General features: G+C 36.2%; 1 protein-coding gene across 1 annotated transcript; it reads right to left on the bottom strand.

Annotated features, from left to right (window-relative positions):
• LOC121425491 (oxytocin-neurophysin 1-like) lies at positions 1-27950 on the bottom strand. Its single transcript, XM_041621560.1, has 3 exons — positions 27788-27950; positions 4312-4519; positions 1-1568 (listed from the first exon to the last, which is right to left on the bottom strand). Exons 1-3 carry the CDS (start codon positions 27923-27925, stop codon positions 1417-1419), a joined length of 498 nt encoding a protein of 165 aa, XP_041477494.1. The 5' UTR covers positions 27926-27950; the 3' UTR covers positions 1-1416.

Raw genomic sequence — 27950 nt, 5'->3', positions numbered from 1 at the left:
TATTCAATTATGAGATAAACCAAATGCGGATTAAGATACCGAGCCAAATTATAATATTTCTAAAATATTGTTTCATGAAATAATGCAATTACTATACTTTATAAAAATAAAAATAGACAATTCATCCAGATTTTGAATCTTCTGGTGTAACTTGTACCACACTCTTAATGTTCCGAGATCTTTAACCAAACATAACGTACGTCTTCAAAACCAATTCTCGCATTATGTCTATATGCACCAAAAATATTGCAATTAATTCTGAATTTATGCTTTATGGCTTGTAATACCACTTTTACAAAATAAGCTTTCCTCAAAATGTAGGGCCTCCAAGGACAACAGTGTATCAATTACTGATGGAGCCAACCTACTAAAAAAAGACTTATAAGTAAATAAATAAATAAATAAACAAGTAGCATAGTGAAACGAACGAACATATAACACTACTCGTTTACTAGTTTGGCGCCAATAAAAAGGTAGACCTGTTCCATGGTAATTGTTACGCTCGCCCGATTGGAAAACTGTAACGGGACGGAGCCCGATTCTGCTATAGTCACAGCAACGAAACCAACTCCAATCCGATCAAAACAATTACATTATTTTGAGTGGGATTTAATCGATCGGTATGGAGTTTTTTTTTCCATATAGTGTAACTACATCATTACCATATAGACTGGTACAGATTATCTGCATGCAGGTTTCACGCCGACGCGTGTTTCTTAAAATCGAAATCTTGCGTGTATGACAGTACACCCCTGATCACGATTCTAAATGTTTCAGCTTAGTCGCCAGACACAAAATAATTTTTATGGATCATTATTAATCTTAATGTAAAAGATGAGGGATTAAAACATTAATGTTCTCCAGATTAATATGACGGTTCTATCCTAAATATATCACGAAGCATTAACATGATTAGATTCGTAATCCTTTGTAATGGAATGATTTAAGCCACCCTTCGTCTCATTTCTGAAAATTAAATTTGAACTCGATTATACTATGTGCCCATGTGCAGGGAAAAAATAATCACATAATATAATATGAAGCACGGAATACAAGCAAATGTGAAATTGTCCTAAATATATCTTTATGTAATTATTTACAAATATTACACAATTTCCTCATTTACCATGAAAAAAGCACGAAAATGTCTCATTTATGATTCAGTTATATATTTCGGTTTTCGCTGAGCTCACCCTAAGTATTGGTTGTAATGAAAGTCGAAAAAGAGTGAGCAGTGCCTATTGGTATCTTAAAGAAACAAACATGTCGGGAACAGAGCATCCAAAAAGAAAATGGACGGGCAAAATGGGATGGCGGGAGTTGTTTTAAATTCAGGAAATGTTGTATGGATTTTTTTCAAAATGACTTTTTCATAAGATTTTATTGGCGAAATTTTAAACAATTTCCAGTTTATTGTTATTGATCCTGCATGTTCAAAAGTAAATCGAGAAGTTTAACCCGGAGATCTTTCCTTGTTGACCCGCTGTCCTCCCGGCTCATCTGCTCGTATCTACTAAGGGAGTCGTCCTCTTCAATCATCAGGCAAGATGCATCTTCTGAACAAGTATCTGATCATAAAGAATAAGATATGAGGAGGAGATATGAAAATAAAAGAGACATGAAAGAAAGGAAAGGAGAGGAGAAGGAATGGGGGTGGGGGTGGGAGGGGGTAAAAATAGCGAAAAGATAAGAAATCATTAATGTCAAAGTTGTGTTATGAGGCAAAAAATCTTAGGGGGATAAGCTTCAACCACTTAATTTCAAGTTACAAGCTATCTTTTTGAGCTAAGAATGATAATTTACAAATAAGTAAATTGACTGGTAAATGTTGAAAAAAAGCTAAACATTGAAGAAATCTTGATGAAATTGATAATGTTTAATCAGTTTTAAAAATTTGATTCTTGCATTAACTCATAGTCCAACTAAGTGTACTTTCATCATCATTAACAAACATTTTCTTTGTTGGTATGCAATCATTTAAGTACACAATTTTATATTCCCATTTTTGTTGAAAGTCGTTATGTGAATGTAGAAATGAATTTCATGTGTCATTTTTGTTAGATAAATTCAATTCACTTTTATATATTCCACAAATCTATCATGTTAATATTAACATCCATAATTTGTTTAGACGTTTTTTTTTCTTCCTACAACTTTGTATTTCAAATCTTTTGATTCGTTGAAGCGCTTCATAAAATGTCCCCTTGCATGCTTCAATGAAGCTTTTCATTTTCTTCATCTGAAATCTTGAGATCAGTTGACTGACTATTCATCTTCTAACCGGCGGGGGTAAGGAGGATGTAATCCATTCTTTCCATTCCGTTAGAAGCACTTGAAAGGAGAAATTGTTTCCGTATTATGAGCTCTGATCATTTCCTTTCACGTTTGTTCATAAGAAAGATACCGCTTGGGGTGCAATATAAGCGATATCACGATATTTTCTCTGTCACAAAATGAATGGTTTCCAACTTTAACTCATGCAGAATTTTCACATTTCTTTCTCTATATGTTATCGATTCCTCTTTTTTCATCCTTTTCCCTGTTCTCTTCTTGGGCATTTTAATATTTCTCGTTTTCTGTCGTTGGTTCTTTTCTTCATGTTCCTTGGATATCAACTTATCATATGGATTCATTTTAGCAATGATTCTAAAACAAAATCATGGATGATGAATATTTAAATATCCGGTCTCTTATGTAGGATTAACTTGAATTCATCTACATTCCTTTAGTTTTCAAGCTCTAGCAAATTCTTTCAAAACAAACTCAAATTCTGATTTCTAAGCAACCTCTTTCTTTTCTTACACTGTAATTTTTTATGCACTAAGTGTATATTCGACTGCATTCAAGTGCAATTTATGATTTTATGATTTAATCTTATCATTTCTGTTTTTATGCAGGGCACGCATGCATATACAGTATTTTACAGCTGAGCGCGACTTGGTTGCATGTTGAGGTGGCTTTGACGTCCCTGCCCCCCTGCCCCCTCCCCCCTCATTAGCTGGGCCGACTGGTAGTCTAATAGTGAGTGACTTGTTGATGTAAGTTATGATTAATTGTGTCTTTATTTGTATGGTTATGCATGGGTGGGTGTGTGTGTGTGTATGGGGGAGGGGTAGGTAATATCATTTAAAGATAAATGCATGTTGTGGGAACGATCTCAAAAAGATCGAACAGAATCCATTGAAATGACCATGCACATAAGTGTTTGTATGTATAAATGATAAAATATGTGCCAAATGGCTCTTGGAAAAACTGTATAATTGCTGAGGTATTGGCAAAATAACCACGCAACTCCATACAATGTCGAGCATTTTCCAAGCATTTGCCTTTTTGTGTATAGTGATCATGAAAATGATCGGTTTTCAGCTAAGATTTCATGGTTTCACAAAGATAAGTTGATTTCAATGTACCAGATCTAGAACAGTGGTAATTTGATGTCAATTAACTTTTTTTAAAAAGACTTCCTAATAATTGTTTGCTGCAACTACTTACTTTTACATTTAATATTTTCCTCTCTTGTTTTGCGTATATGCTGTTTAATTTGGGAAATTGTATGTATATTGCCTTGTTTACCTCGATTTTTAAGATCTTTTATTTATGTGATTATTCCCCCATTAATATCAATATAATTATTTGTACATTCATGAACACCTCTTGCATGGAACATGATATCATGTAAAATTGAATTTTTACTTTTTATTGACCTATGTTCGTACTTTTTCATGAAGATTTTTTATGAATATCTAATATGAAAAAATGCTTTCATGTAGACCAATGTAATTCTATATTTGCTTTATTTTCCTGGATTATTCTTTATGATAAAATGTTATAATTCCTTGTTTATCTGAACTGTATCATGAATATCTAGTTCATCTTAACTGTATCCTGAATACACTATTATTAATGATAATAATAATAATATTCCGCATTTATATAGCGCTTTACACATCGGAACGACGTCTCTAAGCGCTTTACAGATATATTATTACCCAGGTCATCGGATCCTTGCATGCCCGCATACAATGTATGCACCTTCTCCACTCCCTGAAGAGCATTCCAACAAGAGTTCCAAGACTCAATTGCCATGATTGCTAGGCATACTACATAAACTTTCGCACCCTACCGGGTACCCATTTAGCACCTGGGTAGAGAGTGGCAAATTGTGGATTGACGCCTTGCCAAAGGACGCTAGGCCATGGTGGGATTCGAACACACGACCCTCTGAATACAAGGCGATAATCGGAACCGCTACACCACGGCGCTTCCACGTAGTATTAAGCTGGATATCGATAATGATGATAATAGACTTACTACTATTGCAGCATACGCCCATTGCTCCACACGTACCGCTTGGCACAGACTGACATGGGCTCCCTGGGAGTTCACATGGCGTTGAGATCTCGTTTTCCCTCATACAGGAGAGTGTGTGTTGTGTGTTGATGTGACATCCAATAGTTGGTCCGCAGCAGATTCCCGGTCCCATGCATCTACCTACTCCCCCTGGTCCACATTCTAGGCACTGAAACAAGAAAAAAAAAGATACCTATTTTGATGAATCAGATTGAATGAATGACAGTTAAATGCACTTTTTCAAACGTATTAGCATATTTGCACACCTAAGGTTAATAGTCATATTCCAAGCTTGCGGGATTTCACACACGTTTGCCCATACAAGTCGAACAAACTTTTGCAAGGTAATAGATTCATATGCACTGCACACTGGAAAGGAATATTCTAAATTCATGCTCACATTATGGACAGCTAAATAATTGTTAACGCTGCTTTATCAATATTGACCATGAAATCAAAATCAATATTGTTAAATCATTATTCTTGTGATTTATGATCACAATTTCTCACTTTTTTAAGCATGAGGTACTTAGCTAATTATGGAGAAGAAAACAAAACATGAAACACGATAAACATGAGAGTGTTAAATTGTTAATCATGTTTATTGTTTGTGTTTAGCATACAAGTGAACCAAGTGAAAAATACTTTCAAAAGAAAGATATTCAGCGACCATGGCGATGCATGAACTTTGAAACATATTGATAGTATGTGCTCTGAGATTGCTAGAGTCATTGGCATTATGAGCAGAGTGAAATTTGTTATACCCTCGGGTGCATTGTTACTTATTTATAACGCATTAATGTTGCCACACTTATCATATGGTAACATGATTTGGGCCAGTTGTTCAAATTATCTGGTGAATAGAATATTTTTATTACAGAAGCGTGCAATGAGAGTCATTGACAGGGTTCATCATAGAATACTTCAGAATTTTTTCTAAAATATAATGTATTTACAATTCATCAACTAGGTGACCTGCAACTTCCAGAGTTTATGTATAAATATACCATAAGTCAATTACCACAACAATTTTCTAATCGGTACACCATAAATGATTCCATCCAAAGTTATGATTCCAGAAACTCAAAGATGTATCGTAGTATTTATTTCGAAACAACCCTAGGGTAAATGAGTGTTAGATACAGAGGTCAAGCCCTTTGAAATGGTTTAGATGACATTCTTCAAAAACCAGCATCACTCCAAAGTTTCAAAAGGCACTAAAAAAATATGTTAAAAACAAATCCCTCTTCATCTGATATTTGTAAGATTTTACTGACCACCGTCTTGCTTTTCTAAAGATTTGATACTATGGTTATTACGGGGATAACTCAGACAAGCATATTTTGCTTTTGTTAATAACAATAATAATAGTAATATAGGATATTTATATTGCGCACATATCCACCTTGTTAGGTACTCAAGGCGCTCCTTGTTACCCCTTCCCTGTACTTGTATATTTTCTTTGTATATTTTTCTCTTTCTGTACTCATATTTTAATGGATGTATTGCCTTTGTTCTTGCGCTTGTAAGTTTTTTACCAGTACTTGAAAATAAATTGAAATGAATTGAATTGAAACAGATTTGAGCTCTCATTCGTGTGAACGCAGTGGCGTAATGAACCAAACATTTTGAGAGGGCTAGATATGGCGCATGGTATTGCGTAAAATAATGATTAAAAATTGCGAGCGAATCGATCGAGCAAAGTTCTACATTTCTATTTAGAATCCAATTTTGCGATAGATTTTTACATCATATTCAGAAAATAATACCATATTTTACCCTTCTCTCTTCCATGTTCTTTCCTTTACTTTTTTGTTCATGGTCATGAAACAAATAGGGGAGGGGCGGGCAAGAGCCCCCGTCCGGCGGCCCCCCCCCCCATTTTCACGCCAGACTGTAAACGTTTAGTGGTGTCATTTGTATTCTAATCGCATTATGTCCCATTTAATTCTGGTACACAAGTTTTTATATGATACGATATAAAATAATGGAAATAAGATATATCATCGATTGATAACAAGAATTCATTGACAATGAAGGATATATTGAATGATATCGAATGATATATGATATTATTATCGTGATAATACAAGTTAATGAAAATCGATAAATCGTTTCAATCTTCCCTATAAGTGAAAACTAAAAAAAAAAAAACAACAAAAGAACAAAAAACTCAGCATAAAGTAAAGCAATACCACTGGTCATGAAATATGTGTTGTGTATGTTGAAACAAGGAAGGGCCTTTGCAAGTTGCATCAGTCAATCGTTAACCATGTCAGTACAAATTTATTTTCGATGAGTTTCTAAATAATAATGAAGTGCCTGACCTAACACGAAGAAGATAAATTTGTAAACTAATCGTTGGAGCGGTCAACTCCTGGTGCAGTCGTGCACACCGTGTTGTAGGTTGATTGGGTGTAATGCGTTTGGTTCTTATATATATGTCTTCATCAAACGATCGACGTCATTCCCGAGCAGAACTGGTTTTCCCCTCCAGAAAGGCGTCCGTCCCAATCAGTGATATCCTAAATATATCGGTTTGTGGGTCATTTACGGCACAACCATGCAGCCAAGCAAACTAAACACATCAACAGAAGGAAGTGATCGAGAAGGGGTAGAATCATTATCCCCCTTTCTTGTTGGTATTTCAGATCAGATTTAGCAGCGTGTATCGCCAACGATTTGGTTTAACAGAGGGAGACATTGAAAGAGTGTCAAGGCGCCAGTTTATATTACAAACAATTTGATATGGATGATAACAGAAACTCAAAAGTTAATATGGAGAAAAATAAAACGCGTACTTCATGTATCTTCTCCCTGAAAATACATAATAATTACCCCCCCCCCCACAAAAAAATGTATTGATTGTCTCTCATTCCATTCAACATTCTAGACAATCTGACCATGCTGAACGATAGTTTGCATGTTGGATCAAGATAAATCTATAATACTCTTTTCTGGATAATTTGTGCCTTTTGTCTGTCAAGTAGTGACACAACCTCGAACGAATCATTCGTCCTGACAGTCAAATCAACAGTGGGATAACATTCATTCAGTTCTGCTGACCTTCAGAAAAATAATTTAAGTATTCCGCCAACATCTTTGATCACTTGAGTGTGTCAGGACGAAACGAGGGATAATATTACCAACAGGAAGAAAGATGACGTCATAGTCAGGTGGACGTGTCGTTGCGGTGATTTCGTCCATGAGTTTCAAGTTTAATAGTGTCAGCGTCACAGCGGAGTTAAGGAGAATGTGAAATCGTGCCAAACTCTTTTTTCCACTAATCAATCAATGTAAGGAGTTAAGTCTTTCAATAATGATGTTTCTGGAGGTGTTGGAGAGTAGATTGATAGCTCTTTAAACTCTCAGACCTCTGTTCATTCCATTTTGACCTAACATCCAAAGTAATGCCTGTGATACTAGAGTATAAGTAATCCTCTGCATGACAAAAAAAAATTATTTATACCACTGTGTGTCTATTGCTCATGTTGTTTTGGCCTTGTCCCGTGATACAGGCCTATACATGTATATCTGGGCCCTGTCTTACAAAGAGTTGCGATTGATCCCATCATCCTTAACTATAAACATATGGAATTCTATCCGTGTCATATTTTTTTTCTTATGAAAATGTACACAATATCCTTAATAAACAAAGGAGCATACTGAATTGCCAAGAAAACAAATGATATATAAAAATACACCATATTTAGAAAAAAAATTAACATGCGTTTTGTATGTAGACGACGTTGGCTTTCCATAGTTGTAGTTTGTTTGTTTGTATTTATTTCCATATAAAAATAAAATATATATACATGCTCAATTTAACATAACGTACAGATCACATGGAAGATTGCCCATTTCAGCGGTATTAATACAATACCACTGTTCTTCCATGCATTTTGTATGGTAGGCGATGTTGACTTTCCATTATTCCATAGTTGTAGTTTGTTTGTATTCATTTCCATATAAAAAAATAAAATATATACATGCTCAATTTAACATTTAACATGGTCATTCGTAACTCTTGGTAAGACGGGACTCAGATCTCTGGTTTAATCCAATCCTTGATGTAAACCTGTGCTTTAAACGGAAATCATATTGCTATAATTATCAGCGGTATCATAGTAATTAAGTTTGAACATAATCCAATAAACTTGCGACCAAACGGTTTTAGTAGACAATGTTTGATTGGTGGGAAAATGGAAGAAATGGAATTCTTTGCTGGTTACAGGTCCTTTTCCAAGAAATAATGATCGTGATAATACACGTTTTCATCTGAACTGGCGATCTTCAGTAAGCTCGCATTCTGCTTGGAAATAATAACATATCACAGATCAACTGACAATATTTAGATCATGTGATAATAACTTCATTAAAGAGGATTTCTCATGGAATCAGCAGTGCGTTCATCTTCGTTCTTTTAATAAGCATGATAAGAAAACACTTAAATTAGTTAATGTTACAGCAAGGATGAAACAAATCACCAGGTGAATAGAATTTATCGTCCCAAATGTCATCTACCATTGTGGAAGTAAAAGTTAATACCAGAAAGTTACTTCAATATCACATAATCAGGATTTTGACCTCAGGAAAAACATCAACAAATGCAATAAGGTACCCTACATGGACGAAAGGACTAATGTGGTTGATCTATGTAAGGGAATTCGTGAGCGAAAAATCATCGAAGCTCCAAATCTCAATCTTGGGGCTTACCACATAATAAACTTCCCCTCAACACAGACTCTCACGATCCCAACTTCAATTTTCTTCCAATGGATCCATAGAGAATGGCAGCTTGATATGCTATACACATCACGTGAAGAAACCAGTTGGGAAATTAAAAGAAAGTAGTCTTGGTTCGATCGTGGCAAACGCTTATCAAGGTACGTCAATATCAAGCAAAATCAAGTGTAAAGTTTTAGGTGGCTGCACTGATTAAACTACTTTTAATACCTTGCAATAACAATCCCGCGGACTTCCTTCAATAGGTGTAAAAAGTACCCATTAATTCGTTGAAAAACACGATATTAAGAATACCATAAATACTAATTCCATAAATCGGCGTCTGAAAATATATCAAGACACGATTTAAACATGTTAATGTAGAAACTATTTGTAGAGATAGATTTCGCGTAAGACTTGGAGATTTCTAGTTTAAGGTGTAAAGTGACATCATTTGACTCAGTCTCATCTAACAAATGTATATCACAGTATCACACTGTTAGAAAATTTATCATTAGAATAAAAGAAGTTCCTGCAGCAGAGTCTCGAGAACACCTGTAATCTAACCAGATTGCGTAATCTTACAGGAAATTGGTATTTGGTGTATGGAATCTTACAAATTTCCTTAAATAAAACACCTTTTTCCCCTTTTCAAACATACCTGTTTTGTTAAATAGCAGAAAATTCCTGTTTTATGAATTTACAGAATGATTCTGTTATTGCTTTCTGCAAAATCTTTTTTTTTCTGTAAAATCACTTTTTTAACAGTGCATGCTACGCAATGACAATAAAGTAATTGGGCACCACTGTGTTAGTCACCATAAAAATAGAGGTGTACCCGATGTATGGTCAAGGAAGCCGTTTCAAGGGGGGGGGGGAACAACTATATATAATATCCATGTCACTCCTGCTAATAATCCTTTGCTGTTTAATATATCAAACTTCATTCAATTACCTTTCAACATTCTGGTATATGAAAGTCTGGTAATAAACACTTTGTGAATTTTCTGCGAAAATAGTTTTGAGGTTTCGCTTCGAATTGGGAAGAGGCGACATCTTGCATTCACCGTAAATGAGCATGATTTCGCTCAAATTGACCGAGCGATGTTCTAGACTGTAGAACTGATCAGTAAGTCATGTCTGATACTCGCCCTGTGACTTTGAATGGAATAAAGCTTACTTTAGGGGTTCTATTGTCTTTCATCTTTCATCAATCACTTCAATTCGAAGAAAATATATCGAAACTATCGCAGAAATTACGCTTAACTCGATAACTAGGACAGACGATGTTATTGCGCCAGTCATATAATTTTATTCATTACTTTTGTGTCAACCTGGGTTAAGTGTAACCATATGTGAGAGTTAACGTAACATTGAAGTGAAAGTTTCTATCGTATAGGACATTTATGATTACCATAAAGATTACTTTTTGTTTTCTATTAATTTACTATTAAAATAGCACAAACGAAGGGGTTTGACGATCTAAATGGGGAAACATATAAATACTATTCGTTGGAGCCATTGATTTCAAAATTTTCCTTTAAAAAAAATCTATTATGCTCTTCTGGGGTAACCAGATGTCATGGAGTTTGAAAAAAGAGTGCAAAACTTTCCAAAAACTTGCTGTACTATTTACTTTCCATTCTGTATCGAAATGGGCAAACCAATTTTCCATTACTATATTTTGTTATTTTTTGTTTTTTTTATTTAAATGTTGCGGTGAGAAAAGCTGCTAGTATATACATTTTAAAGACGGTGCTTATAAATTGATCCTCATGCGAAAAGCACAGAGTGGTTCTCTGTGAACACATATATTTACTCTGTGAAAGAAGGTTCTATTTTAAAACATTAAGTTAAGCTGAATTGGTGCATTTACACGTATAGGGATCGTGTTCACACTATGTCACTCTGTCTTATATCCAAATACCAAATAATTATGTTCGATTCTTCAACATTTTCGCTCTGTTGTGGTTAGTGTGCAGTCCGTGCCGACAACTGATTTTCGTTGGTTTATCTGGGGATTTTACTCACTTTGATAGCAAGGTCTATCGATTACAAAAACAAATCAGTGCAATGGAGCACACCCTGTATGCCATATACAATGGCCGAACATTTCCACTCACGAGGTGTATGTATTCAATACACCCTATGTGTGTGTGTGTGCGTGTGTGTTAAAAGAGGCATATGTGAGAGGGTGTGTGCATGAATGAGAGGGGGTGAATGGGAGAGTGTGCTAAAAATAAACATTTTTATAACTGATTTCATTGTCTCTCCTTTAAGTTATATATGATTTATGCTGGTATTAAGTTAGTGAAAAATGTCCAAATATGAAATGTAAAATATTATGTGTTTTGAAATGTTAATTTGAAATGTTATATATTTTTGTTCATGGAATCAGAATAAAACAATATGAAAAAAAAATGTCTGTGTGTGAGTGTGTATTGAAGCGTGTTAATGTGAGAGGGTGTGTGTCACAAAGTTCTAGTTCAGTAGTGTGTGCATGAATGGGAGGGGGTGAGTGTGTGTGTGTGAATGAGGGAGAGGAGTGGAAAGAAAGAGAATCAGACTAGAGTGAGTGTGGGTGACTGTGAGAACTGTGTGGGTATCGTGAGTAGGAGAGGGTATGAGTTTGAGAGAGGGGGGGGGGGGGGGAGGAAGTCCAGAGAACCATCAAAGAGTGAATTTGGTAGGTATAATAATGCAGGGTGCAGTGGGTGAGTGTGGATGTGTGGGGAGAGCAAGTGTGTGGTGTGGTGAGGTGGATGAGGGGGTGTTCGTTTGTGCGTTCATGTGTATGAATGGAGGTGCCGTGGCCGAGTGATCTAAGGCGCCTGGCTATACATGGAAAGTCCGGAGTTCGATCCCCGGCCGCGGCACCTATGCCCGTGAGCAAGGCATTTAATCTACAATGCTCTTTTATCCTGCTTTCAAATAAATGGAAATGCTTTATGCATTATTGGTACCTAGGTGTGCACTAGTTAAAGAAAAAAATTAATGGGGGGGGGGACTATTTTGTGCCTTGTTGCTCCCTGGGTGATTGTGAAAGTATGTTGCAGGAGCGTGCACGACTTAATGAAGTCCCCTGCAACTTTAAAAGTTTTTTTCAACAATAAGTTTTAAAATGGTAATTGTAGTGAAATGTTTGTTCATGTTTGGAGATTAATGTCGCGCTCACTTCTGAAACTAATTGAGATGTGAGATCAACTAGATATTAGAAATTTGCCATCAAGTCCAGTTCACTGAAAACTGAATCTTTTTAGAACATCGCAGCTAAATTAACTATGCATTTATTCATTAGTGCTTTGGAAAAAGTGATCAGATAAGACGAAATGAAGGAATACGGTATCCACAATAATTGAGTGGTTGAACGGTAAATCTATATGCTATTATTCTCGAGGCCCAAAACAAATCTTAAGAAATCTGAACAAGGATACGGCTTTAAAATGAAATTAGTTTGTCAAATAGTTATGAATTACCTAAAGATGATGTTCAAAGGTATGAAAGAAGAAAAAAATAAGAGTCGGCCCTATTAATTCTTAATGTCAAAAGACAAAAAACCGGATTCTTCATAGCCTAATTTATTGGGTCTAATCTTATTGGTAAAAACAATTTCTAAAGCCAACACGGGGGAAAATAACAAGAAACAATCATGATTAAATCTAGAAAACATGATCAAATGGAAATGAATTAATGTAATTATTATAAAGTGGATTGTGGAGCCTGGATATGTTTAAGGCAAGCACTTGAAAGTGGGTTAATTAGGACTGAAGTTATTGGAATAATGGATAAGAATAGGTTTCGGGGAAAAAAACACTTAACTAGGAGACAGCAAGTTGGATGATAAAAAGACGTTCAGAAGTCAATATAGAGTTGCTTTGATTTTTTTAACAAAGATTAGTGTTGACGGTAAAATAACCTTTATCTGCTAGGTAAATTCAATATGAAATCCCACTATCACACAAAACATAGTAATATGGGTATTTTCCTGAACACAATACCTTGTTCAATTTTGAACAAAAAGATGGACATCATTGTTACATTTAAGTTAGTCTAATTCATTCCAACATGTGCTCAAAGGAACATACTATCACAATCATTCCATATGATGTAAGAGTGCAGTGAGAATAAGAATCATACGATGTAAACAAAAAATTAATATTTTTGGCCATGGCCCTGGGGAGCAAGGTCGCTGAAGCACCCCAAAACTTCCCTTCGGGGGTGCTGCGTGTATTCGCCAATAGTAGCACCTCCTGGTAATCTGGGAGATGTGTAAACTTGAAAAATGCATCCAAAATGACCTCCTTTCTTTTGGTGAAAACTTTTTTTTTTTTTTGCTTTTCAAATTTCTCGGGACCAATTTGATCTCGATTTTGTAGTGTAAACCTTTTTTTTTTCAATTTACATCAGCACCCCCAGTCGAAAATCGTTCCCAGGTCTTTGTATTTGGCTTGCCATTACTTTAGAATACGGATCTATGTGTTCACACTGTGTCTACTGTGTCTTAACTGTGTCCATGAAAGGGGTATGGACTGAAGCGATAAAGCGGACTAATAAATGTTGTTGAATTATAGTGGAGCGTCGTGGCCCAGTGGATAAATCTTCTGACTTTGAAACAGAGGGTCGTGGGTTCGAATTCCAGCCATGGCGTAATTTCCTTCTGCAAATGATATATCCACATTGTGCTGCATTATACCCAGGTGAGGTGAATGGGTACCCGGTAGGAAGAAATTCATTGAATGTTTTAGCGCCTAGGCAGCCCAGCTATATAAAGCCGGGGTAATAATAATAGCAGGGCCCGCTGGGAGAACAGTTTTCAGAACTGAAGCCGCTTCCCTAGATAAATAAACCTATATTATTATCATTATTAATAAATACCCGTCGCAAGCTGGTAATTTGTGAGAGAATAAAATTATTAAGAATGTGGTTGTTTTTCCAGACTAACACCCAAATTTACATTAATATCAATTATTTTGATCTGATCTAATGCGTAAGAACAAAACACACCCATAAAGATCAATTCCGATCCTTCCATTTCTTAAATAGCCTTTTGTACGTGTATAATGAGAAATCGCAATTCCCTAGTCGTGACCGTTTCTCTTTACATTAAATTCATGAAAGTTAGCTTGCACCATGGCTGGGAATAGCTACTACAAAGCCGAAGGGTAGGTCCATCCTATGTATCAGTTAAATCTTTAGACTCAATGGAAACGGATGGTGTTGAATTATACAGGCCTATGGTCATCACAAGAATAGGTTACACCCCGGTTGATTTTTAAAACTGTAAACAAACGACTAATTTTCCCTCTGACACAATGTTGTTGTTGTTTTTTGGTTGAGTTTGCTGTGTTTACCTCACCCATTCCTTTTAAGTTTCTTTTATAGTTCATACAACGACTAATACATCAAGACCGAATAGGCTAAACAATAAAATACTCTTTACATTTTGGTGTAGGCCTATATTGAAGAGTAAGCACTATCCTCCTGAGGGCTCTGCAAACATTGATCCAATGCAGGTTCTCATTCCTTTTAAGTTTCTTTTATCATGTTTATAGTTCATACAACGACTAATACATCAGGACCGAATAGGCTAAACAATAAAATACTTTTTACATTTTGGTGTAGGCCTATATTGAAGAGTAAGCACTATCCTCCTGAGGGCTCTGCAAACATTGATCCAATGTAAGTTCTCATTCACACATGCATGGCCTGGGTGGGGAGTGGCAATATTGAATGAATACATTACCAAACGACAGTGCCAACGCTGTGAGTATAATACATCAGACCTTCATTGCTCGGTGACGTCTTAGAAAGCACTAATTGAGGTAAAATCCTTGGATTGATTCTTTTATCATTATCATTTTTTTTTAGAATTGAGCAATAATTTATTTTGCAGAGAGTGCCGAAGGAATATCTTTACTGTATAATCCATGTCTATATTGATTTAAAGCTTGTGTATAGTTTTGGTAAATCCACCAAAATGCACCTATTACTATTCCAATTCATTTTTAGCTAATATGAATGGATATGCCCTATAAGAGTTATGATGTGGAGGATATGAAATGAAAATGTGTTTTACAGGATAAATTTTGCGATTTTACATGGAAATTTAACTTGATCGGGTCACCCGATCAAATTAAATATCTGTGTGTTTTTGTCTTTCAATTAAATCCTATTCCAAATCATAGAATGGGCTGAAATTTCCAAGATATGTTCTTTGTCTGTAACTATTGGATATCTAATCACTAAATTTATAAGATAAGTGCTTGAATGCCCATTCTTTTTAATTTAAAACAAGCATCGCCGAGAGAGGGCGCTATATATCCAAGATTTGAATATTTGAAATTTTCTCAGAGAAGTGCAGTTGGAAAAATATCTAACGGTCTCTACGCTTCAGTAAGACTGTCATATTAGATGATATTCAATTATCAATCACATTATTGACCCTTTACCAAAGCTATACACAGGCTTTAAGCAATAGTCCGCATCGATGAATGTCAACGTTATTCATATATTAGTGTTTAGTTCATTAGGATATTTCTTCTAATTGAGCCAAATGACCTAATTTATGAAATTGAAACATTCTAGAGTATTTGATGGCTATAATAATAGCGAAATATATTCATATAGGCCTATTCCTGATTGTGAAAATGTGAAAGAAGAGAATTTCATCTACATTAACCAATGAGAAGATGATGGTCGTAATATTACCGGAGAACAGCGCTATATTAATTTCAATGAGCAGCATTTCATATTGGAAGCACGAGGCCAACGATTATTAAACCTAACTGATCGTTTCCTGCTGATATGTCTGTCCCTAATGGGGGTCTGTCCTCCCCGTCTGGGATAATCCATGTACCCCAATGATGATATGTATTTGGTGCAATAAAACCCTTGAAATCCCGGTCAGGAATACGAAGTTGAAGAGGAATGATCAAAGCGTGAAGAAGGATCAGAATTAAATGGGTTCGATCAATATGATAATCCCTATTCTTTGGTCGCCAGTGTACATTGTATTTCATATTCGGGATAACCGCGATGTCCGGATATCACTGTGAGATGTCAATCAAGTATAACGTCAGGAGCTCCATGGTTTAATCAGTTATTCCAGACCTACATTCGCGATAGGAAGAAGTCCTAACTGCATTACTTGACACAACAATGAAAATTTTATTTCAAATGTACGAGGTTTGTAGAATTGGGTTATAAAATTTGAAGAGTTGACGATGTTTTTTTCGTGTGTGTTTCTTTTATCTTAAAAATGATGAAGAAACTATTTGACCTATGTTATTCCGTCAGATTACATATTTTAATAATGATTTTCCCTATTTCTGTCTTATCGTCCCACCCTATCACGTATATGCATGCACTATCATCCTTTTTTTCAATGAAGAAAAAAGCTCCTGGAAACCCCACATATTACAATGGTTTATATAACGCACACTGACTGGCGTGCGGATGGGTGTGTGTGTGGGGGGGGGGCTTGTGGCCATGGCCCCCCAAAAGTTTCACGACCGAGGAAATTGAAAGGGAGAAAAGGAAAGAAAAGGGTTGAAATGTGATATAGTTCCCTACATAGTATCACAATATCTATCACAAATTCGAACTTTGGACTATAAAAAGGGACAAAATTTCTGCTCGGTCGCTCGCAATTTTTTTTCCCGCTATGCCAAGTTTGTCCCCTCGAAACTTTCTGCTCATTACGCTACTGATTTAAGCAATCTCACAAATACTCGAAATTTTTTAATCGAATTTTTATTATTGCCATATCCTTTCCCACTCAGATCTAAGTTTCAAATTAGGGATTACACAGAATGTAATCAATTTCACTTAAAATCCCCATTCGATTATCTGAAGCAAGGGCAACAGAAATTAGGGTATCACATTTAACGGTAATGTGCGTATTAAGAATAAAGTTTAAAGTTTACACAACTAAAAGCATCATTGGAAGCACCATGTGGGTTAAATCTTTTATCTATTTTGAAAATAATACAAAAGACCTTTTTTGCACCTAAAAATGCCAATTTGCACCATGAAGAGTGAACATTGTACCTTCAATGGTGCACCAAATCCTAATAGGTAACAACTAATCATCCTAAATTGGTACAGAATATAGAAAAATTGCACCCTTAAAGCTTCTACAATCCTCCTCATACTACAGTCTCCAGGGGACAAAGTAATTCTGAGGATATATTTTCTCAAAAAAAGAAGCCATACACGGGTCTGAAAATGGGACGAGTTTGATAGTAATTAATTCTAGCCTCAGCTCCAATTAAAGAAGAAAAAAACAGCAGATCCGGATGTTTCAGCTGTTTGTCAATGGTCAGTGAAAAAGTCATAGTTGTCAAAAGAAATGCCGTGAACGTGTCGTGGAAATGCTCGGCGTAGGGAAGAGCGGGAAGGAAAACGTCTATCAAAATGAAGCAATAATGAAGCGATCGCCTGGGCCTCGGGACGAAGACGCACGGGCTACGTTTTGTTTTATCAGAATGTTAAAGACAACACTGAATCAACATCGAGGGGCAACCCTATTTTGAGTTGTTGCTGTAAGCCATGAGTTGGAATGTTTTCACCCCAGAGCTAGAATCGTAATGCTGCAACGGCAAAATGAATTTTCAACGCCGAGATGGACTCTACGATGCGAAACACTGTCTTGGAGCGATACGTCATTTCCACACGTTGATAATTAACGTTGACTCCACTGAGCATAACACGTGCATGTTAATTGTCAGATTTAGTTCAATTGATCTGTTTTATAGCTACGTTTCACGCTACTAATGACTGGATATGTCAAGGGAGGTATTAAGGCGGTAACCAAAATATAAGCAAAGCATTACTTTGCTCATTTGTGTTTGGGGAAACGATTTCTTTATTATTCACACGATGCTGAACGTTGAGCAATCATGACTGGTGAAAGAGCCAGCGATTGAAGCGAGTACTGGCGATGAACTGGCAGTGCCGTCTGTTTGTGAATTTGGACAAATGGGTGCGTTTGATTACTTCATTGTAATAATCCTTTGTTTCGTAATCCCCATATTGGAAAGAGTAGGTCCATGTTGGGACCAACCTCAACTTGGTTGACTATACCAGCTACAGAGGACTACGGGAATGAAATGTGACGCTCTGAATTATTTAATACAATAAGCTATTGTCCATAACCGACCTCCGAGGACAGATCTTCGTTAATCATCATTATCATCATAAAAGTGTGTCATTAACCTTTATATTCCTATCAAAAGTCGTCGAAAGTTATCTCGTCTGTGCTGTGTTACACACTAATGTTTATTACAGCGTCAAAATTAATTCAAATTGTCTTGCATGCTGCATTAAACATATAAAAGGACATACTCTTAATTGAGAGTTATCTCTGTATCTGGAAAGTACGAAATTGAAGTAAAAAATGAAAATGAGAAAATATCAATGGGGTAAATGCAGGGAGATTATCGTATAGAATTAAACTTAGCTGAAGAATTAGACAGAATCCTTCGCTGGCTGAACAAATCGACCAGCAGAACCCCAGTGGCTTAGACATCTGCTGTTGTATTCGCAGTATGCGGTCAAGATGGCATGGAGTACTCTCCAACAATCAAGAAGACCATTACACTCCAGGATGAACCATCCCCTTCTAAAGCACTGTCCCATCCTCCACGGGATGGTAATTGTATATTGCCAAACTTTTCTCTTTCCGAAAAAGCAAGATAATAGTTTAAATGGCGTTTGAGAACAAAGTTCAATGGCATAATTGAAATTTGACTGCCCACTGGGGGAATGACGGAGGAAGGCACGGAAAGATTATATAGACCGATGAATGCATTGCTTCACGCCCTAATACCAAACCCTTTCCCATTGGGGAGGCTTTAGTGTACTTACCTATTTCAACGTATTGGGCGCAATAGGTTAGGAGTATATTTAATTGCTTAATTCAGAGACTAGACCTCTAAGTCATGCTAGATGGTCTCCATTGCATTCTCACCAATGTAATAGGTCCTAATAGGTCTATTTTAAAGTAAACATACAAGTGTTTGCAAATCTAGATAGATACAAAAGTTTGTTTGGCTTTGGATGGCTCTGCGATGCTAACAATATTATAATAACGTAAATGTTCATGCAAACGCTAACGGAAATGATAAATAGTGGTCATTTAGTTCATTAAATCGTAATGAGTATGATAATAGATAGTATTATAGGACAAGGACGTTGATTCTTCACCTTATGGTGAATGTTTGCATCAGGTATCAAAATAAGCTATACAATTTGACATAACGTCGTTACAAAAATCCTCAATCATTTAGAACAGTATCTTACCGTTTACAAAATTATTTCACAAAAATATAATTACTTGGTAATTATATTGCTTGATAAGATTTTAAGTACGTCATATTAGGTGGCGGTCTTACTCCCAAATTGATTGGAATAGGTCAATATAAGACTTACCGATTGGATTCATTTTTCTCTATATTATGCATGTGACCTACTTAGAGTCTACCTCAAAAGTACCAGGACAAGAAATCGAATGAATTTCTGAAATGTCTTCAAAAGTGATTTCAGAAAAGGGCATCCATTAATGCGGACTTTCTCTGATCACGGTCTTATCACGTCTCCAGATCTTAGGGTGGCAAAAGCAGGGTGATGATTGAAATTCAGGGCAATTCAAATCCTAGCAATCTGATATCAAAGAAAGCATAATGTAGGACAGGCAGTTTTTACTCAAAGGTAACACGTCCTGTAATCTGCTTCTCTTTGAGGTATATGAAAGTCTAATTAAGTTTACCTACCATTTAAAACCAAGACAGATACAAAATGTTTTAATGGCAATGTTGAACATGGATGTCTTAATAAGATGTACTTTAGTTGTCAATTCAACTTGTAAAGAGCAAGACAGATGTCTTCGGGTATATCAGTATAAAAAATGTACGACACAACAAAGTAATATGCTAGAAGTGACATAATTGCAATGTAAGTATACAGAAAATTAAAAAAGGCACGTTTTGGGAATGCCAAGTAAATCCAAATTGATAATATAGAAATTGTAGAATGACCAAACCGAACAACTCCGAAATTGGATTCAGTCCTCACTGGCATATTTGGGAAGTCTCGGATGGTTTGGTAGGGGGTGGAAGAGCTTCGGGATGATTTGAGATGATTGATTTTTCTGAAAAGTGGAGGGTTCAGGATCTTATTTCCAACTTTTTCGGTGGTCATCGGGTCTTATTGACAGTCTTTACCAAATTGGACCGTTAAAGAGTCTGTATTCGTCAGAAATCCCCAGTAGTTTTCTTTACAAACAAACTGCATGAAAATGCCACACGTACGTATGATTCGAAAAAATGAAGATAAAATTCATCCATCAAGACGTTCATCAATGTTATATTCAGTTAGAAATTCAGTATTCAAAAAACATTTTGCAAACGAATACTCTCAAAACCATATGGATTGTAATAAAGCCATTTTCGCCTGAGGTTACCAACTATGGTCCTTAAAAAAAGCAGAATTCAATTATCTTTTGTCCTCTTGGCTAATATACTGCCAATACTACAAGTGCTTGGCAATGAGGGCCTGATAGAACGTAGAATGTTGGCCCAACACTCATCATGTTTACTGCCTCCAGAAACGAAAACTGTATTCATATATTTGAACTTGATAAGACTATTAAAAGGCTTGACGTCATTGTGTATATCACTCGAAATTCCGTCTACATGTTTTCGTTTAATTCAACAAACGTTGCCCTATCCCTCTGGGAGACATTTAATATTGTGTCCTGTGTCTTTTGTCGCATCATCAACGGCTGTCTCGTTTGAGAGAATATCCTATTGCATGAACCGCAACCAAGAGATTGACATCTATTAAAATCATATCCTCCTCATACAGGCCATTTCCTCTCAAGTCAGATTACGGACAAGCACAAACCTCTCAGGTTGGAAATAAATAGTTTTCTAACCTCTTCAATTTGATGACCACAAGATTTTATACCTGTTCATCAAACTTAACAACTCATCGCCATTGCGGCGTACCCGATTCATTTATTCAGATAATCTTTAGTAGATATTAAAGAAGAGCAACGTCTCCTAAAAAAAGAGAAAGTTTCCATCGTGTTTTTTTGTTTTGATTGAATACCATATTGATGCATGTTCATCAAGTTCCTGATGTGGACTTCTAGTTTATTCTTGGTTTAGTTTGGATAAATCTCTATTTAAACATTTTTTTTTCGTAAGACATGAAATCAATAAATTCAAGCAGCTCAACTTGATGAGCTGTTGTTTTGAAATTTGTCTCAGAAAACCATGAAATGCATTGTTCTGGATTACGTTGAATTGCGAATTTCTTATCTATTTAAGGAAAGTATTTCTTCGGATGCACGAAGAATCTGAAGGGATCATTGTGATTCCCGCTGCAGGGTAATTCAAAGACTTCAATTAGCCGGTCAACACCCTCTATACTGCGTGTGTGATTAACGTGGTAGTAATGTGACTGTGGTGTAGTCAACACCACGCGTTAAACCTCTCGTTAGCCTCGTAAATAGCCGCTAGGTGTGATCGATTATAGAGATCGTATGAACCCGGTGTAGAGGATGACTGGTTAACCCCTGTCATCATCCGGCTAGTCACAGCTGCTTCAATGTCACCGACCCATTACCAATCTCGCTCTCTCTTTACACACCATTGATAAAGATACCGGACTCGCTCGTAAGCCGCATGATAGAGCACGCTGGCGTTTCGTTCCCTGCAATTACACAACTGGCAACCAGGGTTGGTGGCAAAGTGGAAGGGATGCACTGCACGTGCATCGCCCAGAGGGAATGTGTCAAATTTATCCTGCCAGTAGCTAATGGCTGTATCACATGAATCATTCGTGAGTAATCATCTGTACTCAGAACGTCGGGTCGAAAACAATTCTGTAGCTCAAGGGGTTAGAATGTCATGCAAATAACGAAAATATGAAAAATACCGGGATTTGGGGTAACACACCCATCAAATTTACGTCTCGCAGTCGCAGAATTTCGTCACATGAAAGAAAATGGGTTATCAACAAATTTCATAGTCGTCTTTGAGAGATGAATTTAATACCTATCTCAGTCATTAAACAAGTTCTGGACCATCGTATCACCTGAATATAATTTTCCCTACTGATAAAAAAAATAAATCATAATAACCTTCTTTTCTGTAGGAGGTGGGAGGGTTATTATTGCTTACTTCTTAATATAGCGTCAACCCATGAGTTTGGCTTTTTTCCCAATTAGATTGTTCAAGATTTTAACCATGATCTTTTAAAAGCATACTCCAAGCTCAGTTGTGGAATAGTTGTCGCATGAACATAATGAAGGACCACATTCCTAATGTACAAAACAAAGCAAAATCGACTTCTTATTTATTTTATTTTCTGATTTAACTATTATCTTCCTTTACTCACGTTCTTTTGTAATTCTTCAGTATTCATTATTCTAAGAGCTACGTATCATTCCATCGATTTATCTTTGTTGTACATGTATATCATAATACTAAAGACAAGATTTCTAGGGTTACTGTGAGCTTGGAAGATAAATCCAATATCCTCAGAATCCTTTCGCTTTCTGTCCAAACAAAACCTTTGCACCGGTGCAAATTTATTACCATATAAATTAAAGTCGATCCCTTTTCTGCGTTTGTGAAAATATCATTACTCTACAAAGAGGACCCATGACAAAAAAGGCATAGGGTTTAAAAAAATAATGGGCAGAATTATAAAGTAATCCGTGATTTATATTACAAATCTTTCATTCCTTTCACCAAGCTATAGTTATCATTTCTGGGATGGAAAATTGCCTTATGTTTATCAGGACCCGAGGATGTGAGGATGAAATGAAATGCAAATTTCTTGGATTGTATTATTCTAATCCCGACATGATTAATTTCTATGCATTCTATGCGTAAGAAATATAAAGAATAATTGTTAATGTACTGATGTTGTAATGGGTCCCGTCTTTATCTTAACCTATCATGTGTATCAATGAGCACATCATTGTATCGTCTGAACAGATCAATATCCAGGTAGATTTCCGCTTAATGGTATCGTACAAAAGAAAATCTCGGGGAAATATATGACGTATGATCGCAATTTGTTCAAAGGAATCTTCCGGTGATAATGAGTACTCAAGATGAACCATCAAATACTCGTCAACATTTCGATGGAAGAAGCAATCTATCATTGGAAATAATTAGCAACCTTAAAATGAAAAAGAAAACGAAGTTAATTGTTGAAGTTTCCATCGTTATATTGATGATTATATGCACCACGTAATATGGGAATATAAAGTTGTTGTTCCGTTTGCAGCGTAAAGCAAAGAGTCGCAACTCGGGTTTGGTAGATCATTGTTCAACCTTCATGCACTTTCCCCGTAGCTAGCTGGTACATTTCACTGGCTTTTTCCCAGTCCAGAGCTTTGTCAGTGCATTATTCCGAGTCAATTACGACATTTCTTACCATCTGTGATGAATGCTACAAATGCCATAGGCTTTCCGACTTTTGCCCAACCAATTACATGGTCTCAGAGAGAAAATTGAATTGACTTCAAATTGAAGCTTTGATCTGTCGGAAAGGGGAGGATATGGCATGTTGCCCTTATTATAATGGAGAAATATAGTCATGGAGTAACAGAGAATAGGGGATGGGTGGAAAATTACATTTATAATTTTCCTCTTTCACTACCTTCCCACTCTACCATTCATGAATGATAAAAAAATCGTGAATAGTTCAATCAATGGGGATTGGAGGATATGCTGGATGTAATGGACAATGTACGGGTGAATCACTGGTCAGTAGGATGTCATTATTATACCATGATTATCATCTAATCAATCCATCCGAGAGTGCGAATGTAAATCCAAGATTGGGGCAGACTTATACAGAAATGGACGACGACATATAACATCCTCGAAAACGTGGTGTAGTCACGCACGGTGTGTGGGAATGAACTTTACCTTCTGTCTCCAATTTTCAATTGGACATTCTACTATAATCCTATTACCTAAGATTCCATGCTCGCAATCCAACGATAACGATAAACATGATGAAAAATCATCTCCGAAAAGCTGTCTATAAATGAAATATGAGCGATGAGAATCAACAACTACTAGCAGTGGCGTAACTACGGTGGGGCATGGGGGGCACGTGCCCCACCCCAATCGGCTGACCAAAAAAAAAAAAACGGGGAAAAGGAGAAAAAGAGGAAGAAAGGAAGAGAAACGTACTGGGGAAGAAGAAATTATTGTTCATTATATGATGTTATATTAAATTATAATTATGTTATGTTATATTACAAAAGAAATATTTTTTTCATTACTTTATGAAACGTAATTCACTCAGGGCCTACGTCTTCATTGTTCCTGGTGCTCGCATTGTCTGTTTAACGAGATATGTAATCCTAATATACTAAAACCTCCCGTTATCAAGTCGACATACACCAAAAATATTTCCTTGCATTTCGAGATATTGTTTTATGTTTAATACTATGCTTCTTTTTCATGACTACTTAAAGTGATTCCCCCATTTTAAGGTCTTAACATAAAACATTTCCTGTCCGTGTTTACGTTCGCATTAGTGGATTGGTGATATATGTCTGCTCTCCATGAATTCCTAGAATCAGTCCTTAAAATGTCCCTTTTTCTGATCTGAATATAAAAGATTTTCACGTTCGATTACTAGATTGGTGATATATGTCTGCTCTCCATGAATTCCTAGAATCAGTCCTTAAAATGTTCCCTTTTCTGATCTGAATTTAAAAGATTTTCACGTTCGCATCAGTGAATTGGTGATATACATGTATGTCTGCTCTCCATGAATTCCTAGAATCAGTCCTTACAATGTCCCTTTTTCTGATCTGAATATAAAAGATTTTCACGTTCGATTAGTAGATTGGTAAAATATGTCTGCTCTCCATGAATTCCTAGAATCAGTCCTTAAAATGTTCCCTTTTCTGATCTGAATTTAAAAGATTTTCATGTTCGCATTAGTGGATTGGTGATATACATGTATGTCTGCTCTCCATGAATTTCTAGGATCAGTCCTTAAAATGTCCCTTTTTCTGATCTGAATATAAAAGAATTTCAGGCTCGCGCTCGCATCATTTTGGTTAGTGAAATACGTATGTTCTTTGTAAATTCCTACAAAAAACAAGCCTTAGAATGCCCCTCTTCGTATTTGAATTTCTTAAATTTTTAGCTCGCGCTTCGCGCTCGCAATATTTGATTATTTAGTGAGATGCGTATAATGATGATTACAATTACTACAAGTGCTCAATGCATTTAGATGCAATTCTAACAAAATCAGCAAGAGCTTGGCACTCCCAATATATGACTATAGTGAGATTTGTATACTCTTAATGGATTCCTATTAAAGATATAGTCCTTAAAATCTCCCTGTTTGAGGTCAATATATGCGAAAATTTCAGCTCGCGCTTCGCGCTCGCATTGTTTAGTGAGACAGGTACGTATCATGATTACAAAACTTTTATTATAATGTCCCTTTTAGGTCTGAATATCTAAAATTTTAAGCTCGCGCTTCGCGCTCGCATTATTTAATCAATTTAATGGCACTGTCCTTAAAATGTCTCTATAGGTCAGTGTACTTGGCAACTTAGCGCTCACTAAGTGGCTCAAAATTTTTTCTGGTGCCCCCCCAACGCCGTGACCCACGGTACGCCACTGACTACTAGTATTTGTTCACACCGCAGGATTCAGATGTATTGATGACAGCATAATTCGTTGAAAAATATCTATTCCTTGAAATCATTCACATTTTGTTTCGTTTTCCCCATCTGATCTTATCCATATACAACTACTCAAATTAAGACGTGTAACGACAAGGGCAATGGGAGCGATATTTTTTAAAATATTTTTTTTAATAGGGGTGCTGATGTAAATTTGAAAAAAAAAGCTTTCATTACAAAATGGAAATCAAATTGGCCCAGAAAAATTGAAAAAAAATGACACAAAGGGGTTTTCACTGGGAGAAATATGGGGATATGGGAGGTCAAATTAATCCCCAGATATTCGAGAAGCCAAAAAAAGGGTTTCACTACAAAGTAGAGGTCATTTTTTGCTATATTTTTTCAATTTTTACACATCTTCCAGAATACCTGGGGTGCTGCCTATGGAAAATAATACACGAAGCAACCGAAGACATATTTTTTGGAGGAGGGGGGGCTTGATCTTCGCTTCCAAGAGTCATGCTAACAGCCAACGTTTCATTTAGACAACCCTTTGTAATGAAATATTGTGGAGGTAAATAATCTGCAGTATTAGAAACACACACCTTGTACACTCTTGATATCCAAATTTAGATATCAGCAGCATTTTGTGGAATGTAAAAAAGCACGGTACTTGCCTTGTAATTTTTTTCCTACCAGAATTTATTGATCCCTGTTTTTCTCCATCAAGAACGTGTTAAAAATTACCATAACACGACAGGATAAAGTATCATAATCACTTCTCACCATGATTAATTCTCTAGCAATAGCCTTCACTTATCAGCATTGTTCAAGTTTCACGCTAACCCTGAGTCAAGTGCAATGCCCATCCACATCCTTAAGCTCCGATGGATAATTTTCCTGAGATTATTTTCGCTTATTCATCCGTACTGTGATACGTCGTTACCACATTGGTACACCAGGGTTAATTTGCTTGACAGAAAATCTATCCGGTAAGTTATAACACGTTACCGCGATACTGTTTGACAGCGTTTGAGGCAATGCTTATAGGTAGATTATAATTATTTCAGTGCTTTGACTAGATTTATTTCCTTTCTGAGTACATTGCTTGAAATCCCTTCTTAAAGTTCTCCAAAATAATTGCATCTGTTGTAATTTTACTGCACACTTCTTATAACAAACTAGACTTTAGCGCTGACAATCCGTACGAGATAATTTCATAGTCTCTGGAAGAAATTTCTAACTTTTATCAAATAACAGATATGCATCATTTCAAGTAAGTAATTTTGTTGTTGAAAATCACTTAAAAGAATCACTTTGCTTAAGAACTATGAAACGAGAGACAAAAACAAATAGATAAAAAATAAAGAATTTCACTCAAACTATCAAAAACAATCTTGTACCTTCTAGGACTACACCTGGTTTGACTCAAAGAAGACAAAGGCTCCGTAACATAAATTTTGCGATTGACCTGGGGCATGGCACTGCTGAACTTTAATAATTATAAGTTATAGGCCTACAAAATAACCAAACCATTAAATGTACAAAAAATGCCATTCGATCAAACGTTAAGCTTAATGATATGGAACCTAGAAATCCAATGTCTTTGAGTAAGATATATTAAAAAATACATTTATATAGCGCCATCTATCTAGAAAAAAAATCATTCCGAGGCGCACTTTTATTATGACCCCAGCTTTAGCATTCAAAGTAACCATCCACCTTGCCTGGGTTGAGTGCAGCACAACGTGGGTAAATTTCTTGCTGAAGGAACACACGCCATGACTTTGATTCGACCCACGTTCCTCCTATTGAAAGACGAGAGTCGTAACCACTAGACCACGACGACACCTTATTATGGATTAGCTTGGACTGATATCAATGAAGGACACATCGATTGATTTTATTTCTCCATGCATCCAAAAACACAACAAAGCATTTTTACAACGCTAAGCTATAGAAGTTCGAAAGCTTATTTCCACCCCCAAACGTCACTTTAAAGTCATGTAATAGGTTTATCGACAATAGACTTACCTGTCTAATTGGACGAGAATTTGATCGTTTACCTCCCTTGGGACAGTTGGAGATAAAACATGCGAAGCTGCCCCCTATCCATAGAGCCAGTACCAGAGCAAGAAACAAACACGTGACTATACTCTTGATGGGCATCATAGCAATCCTTTCTCTGGTGGCCTTC

The sequence above is a fragment of the Lytechinus variegatus genome, chromosome 12 (genome assembly GCF_018143015.1).
Source record: "Lytechinus variegatus isolate NC3 chromosome 12, Lvar_3.0, whole genome shotgun sequence".
NCBI classification, from domain to species: domain Eukaryota; kingdom Metazoa; phylum Echinodermata; class Echinoidea; order Temnopleuroida; family Toxopneustidae; genus Lytechinus; species Lytechinus variegatus.
The sequence above is the reverse complement of the archived record's forward strand: the minus strand, read 5'-3'. Positions and strand labels throughout refer to the sequence as shown.

What these genes read in the sequence shown, in the direction of transcription:
- LOC121425491 (XM_041621560.1), bottom strand. Translation starts at nt 27,925, where the DNA reads ATGATGCCCATCAAGAGTATAGTCACGTGTTTGTTTCTTGCTCTGGTA. An exon ending in ATTCTCGTCCAATTAGACAG is followed by an intron (nt 4,520 to 27,787) that starts GTAAGTCTATTG and finishes TTCTTGTTTCAG; the next exon opens with TGCCTAGAATGTGGACCAGG. An exon ending in GGGCGTATGCTGCAATAGTA is followed by an intron (nt 1,569 to 4,311) that starts GTAAGTCTATTA and finishes CTTTATGATCAG; the next exon opens with ATACTTGTTCAGAAGATGCA.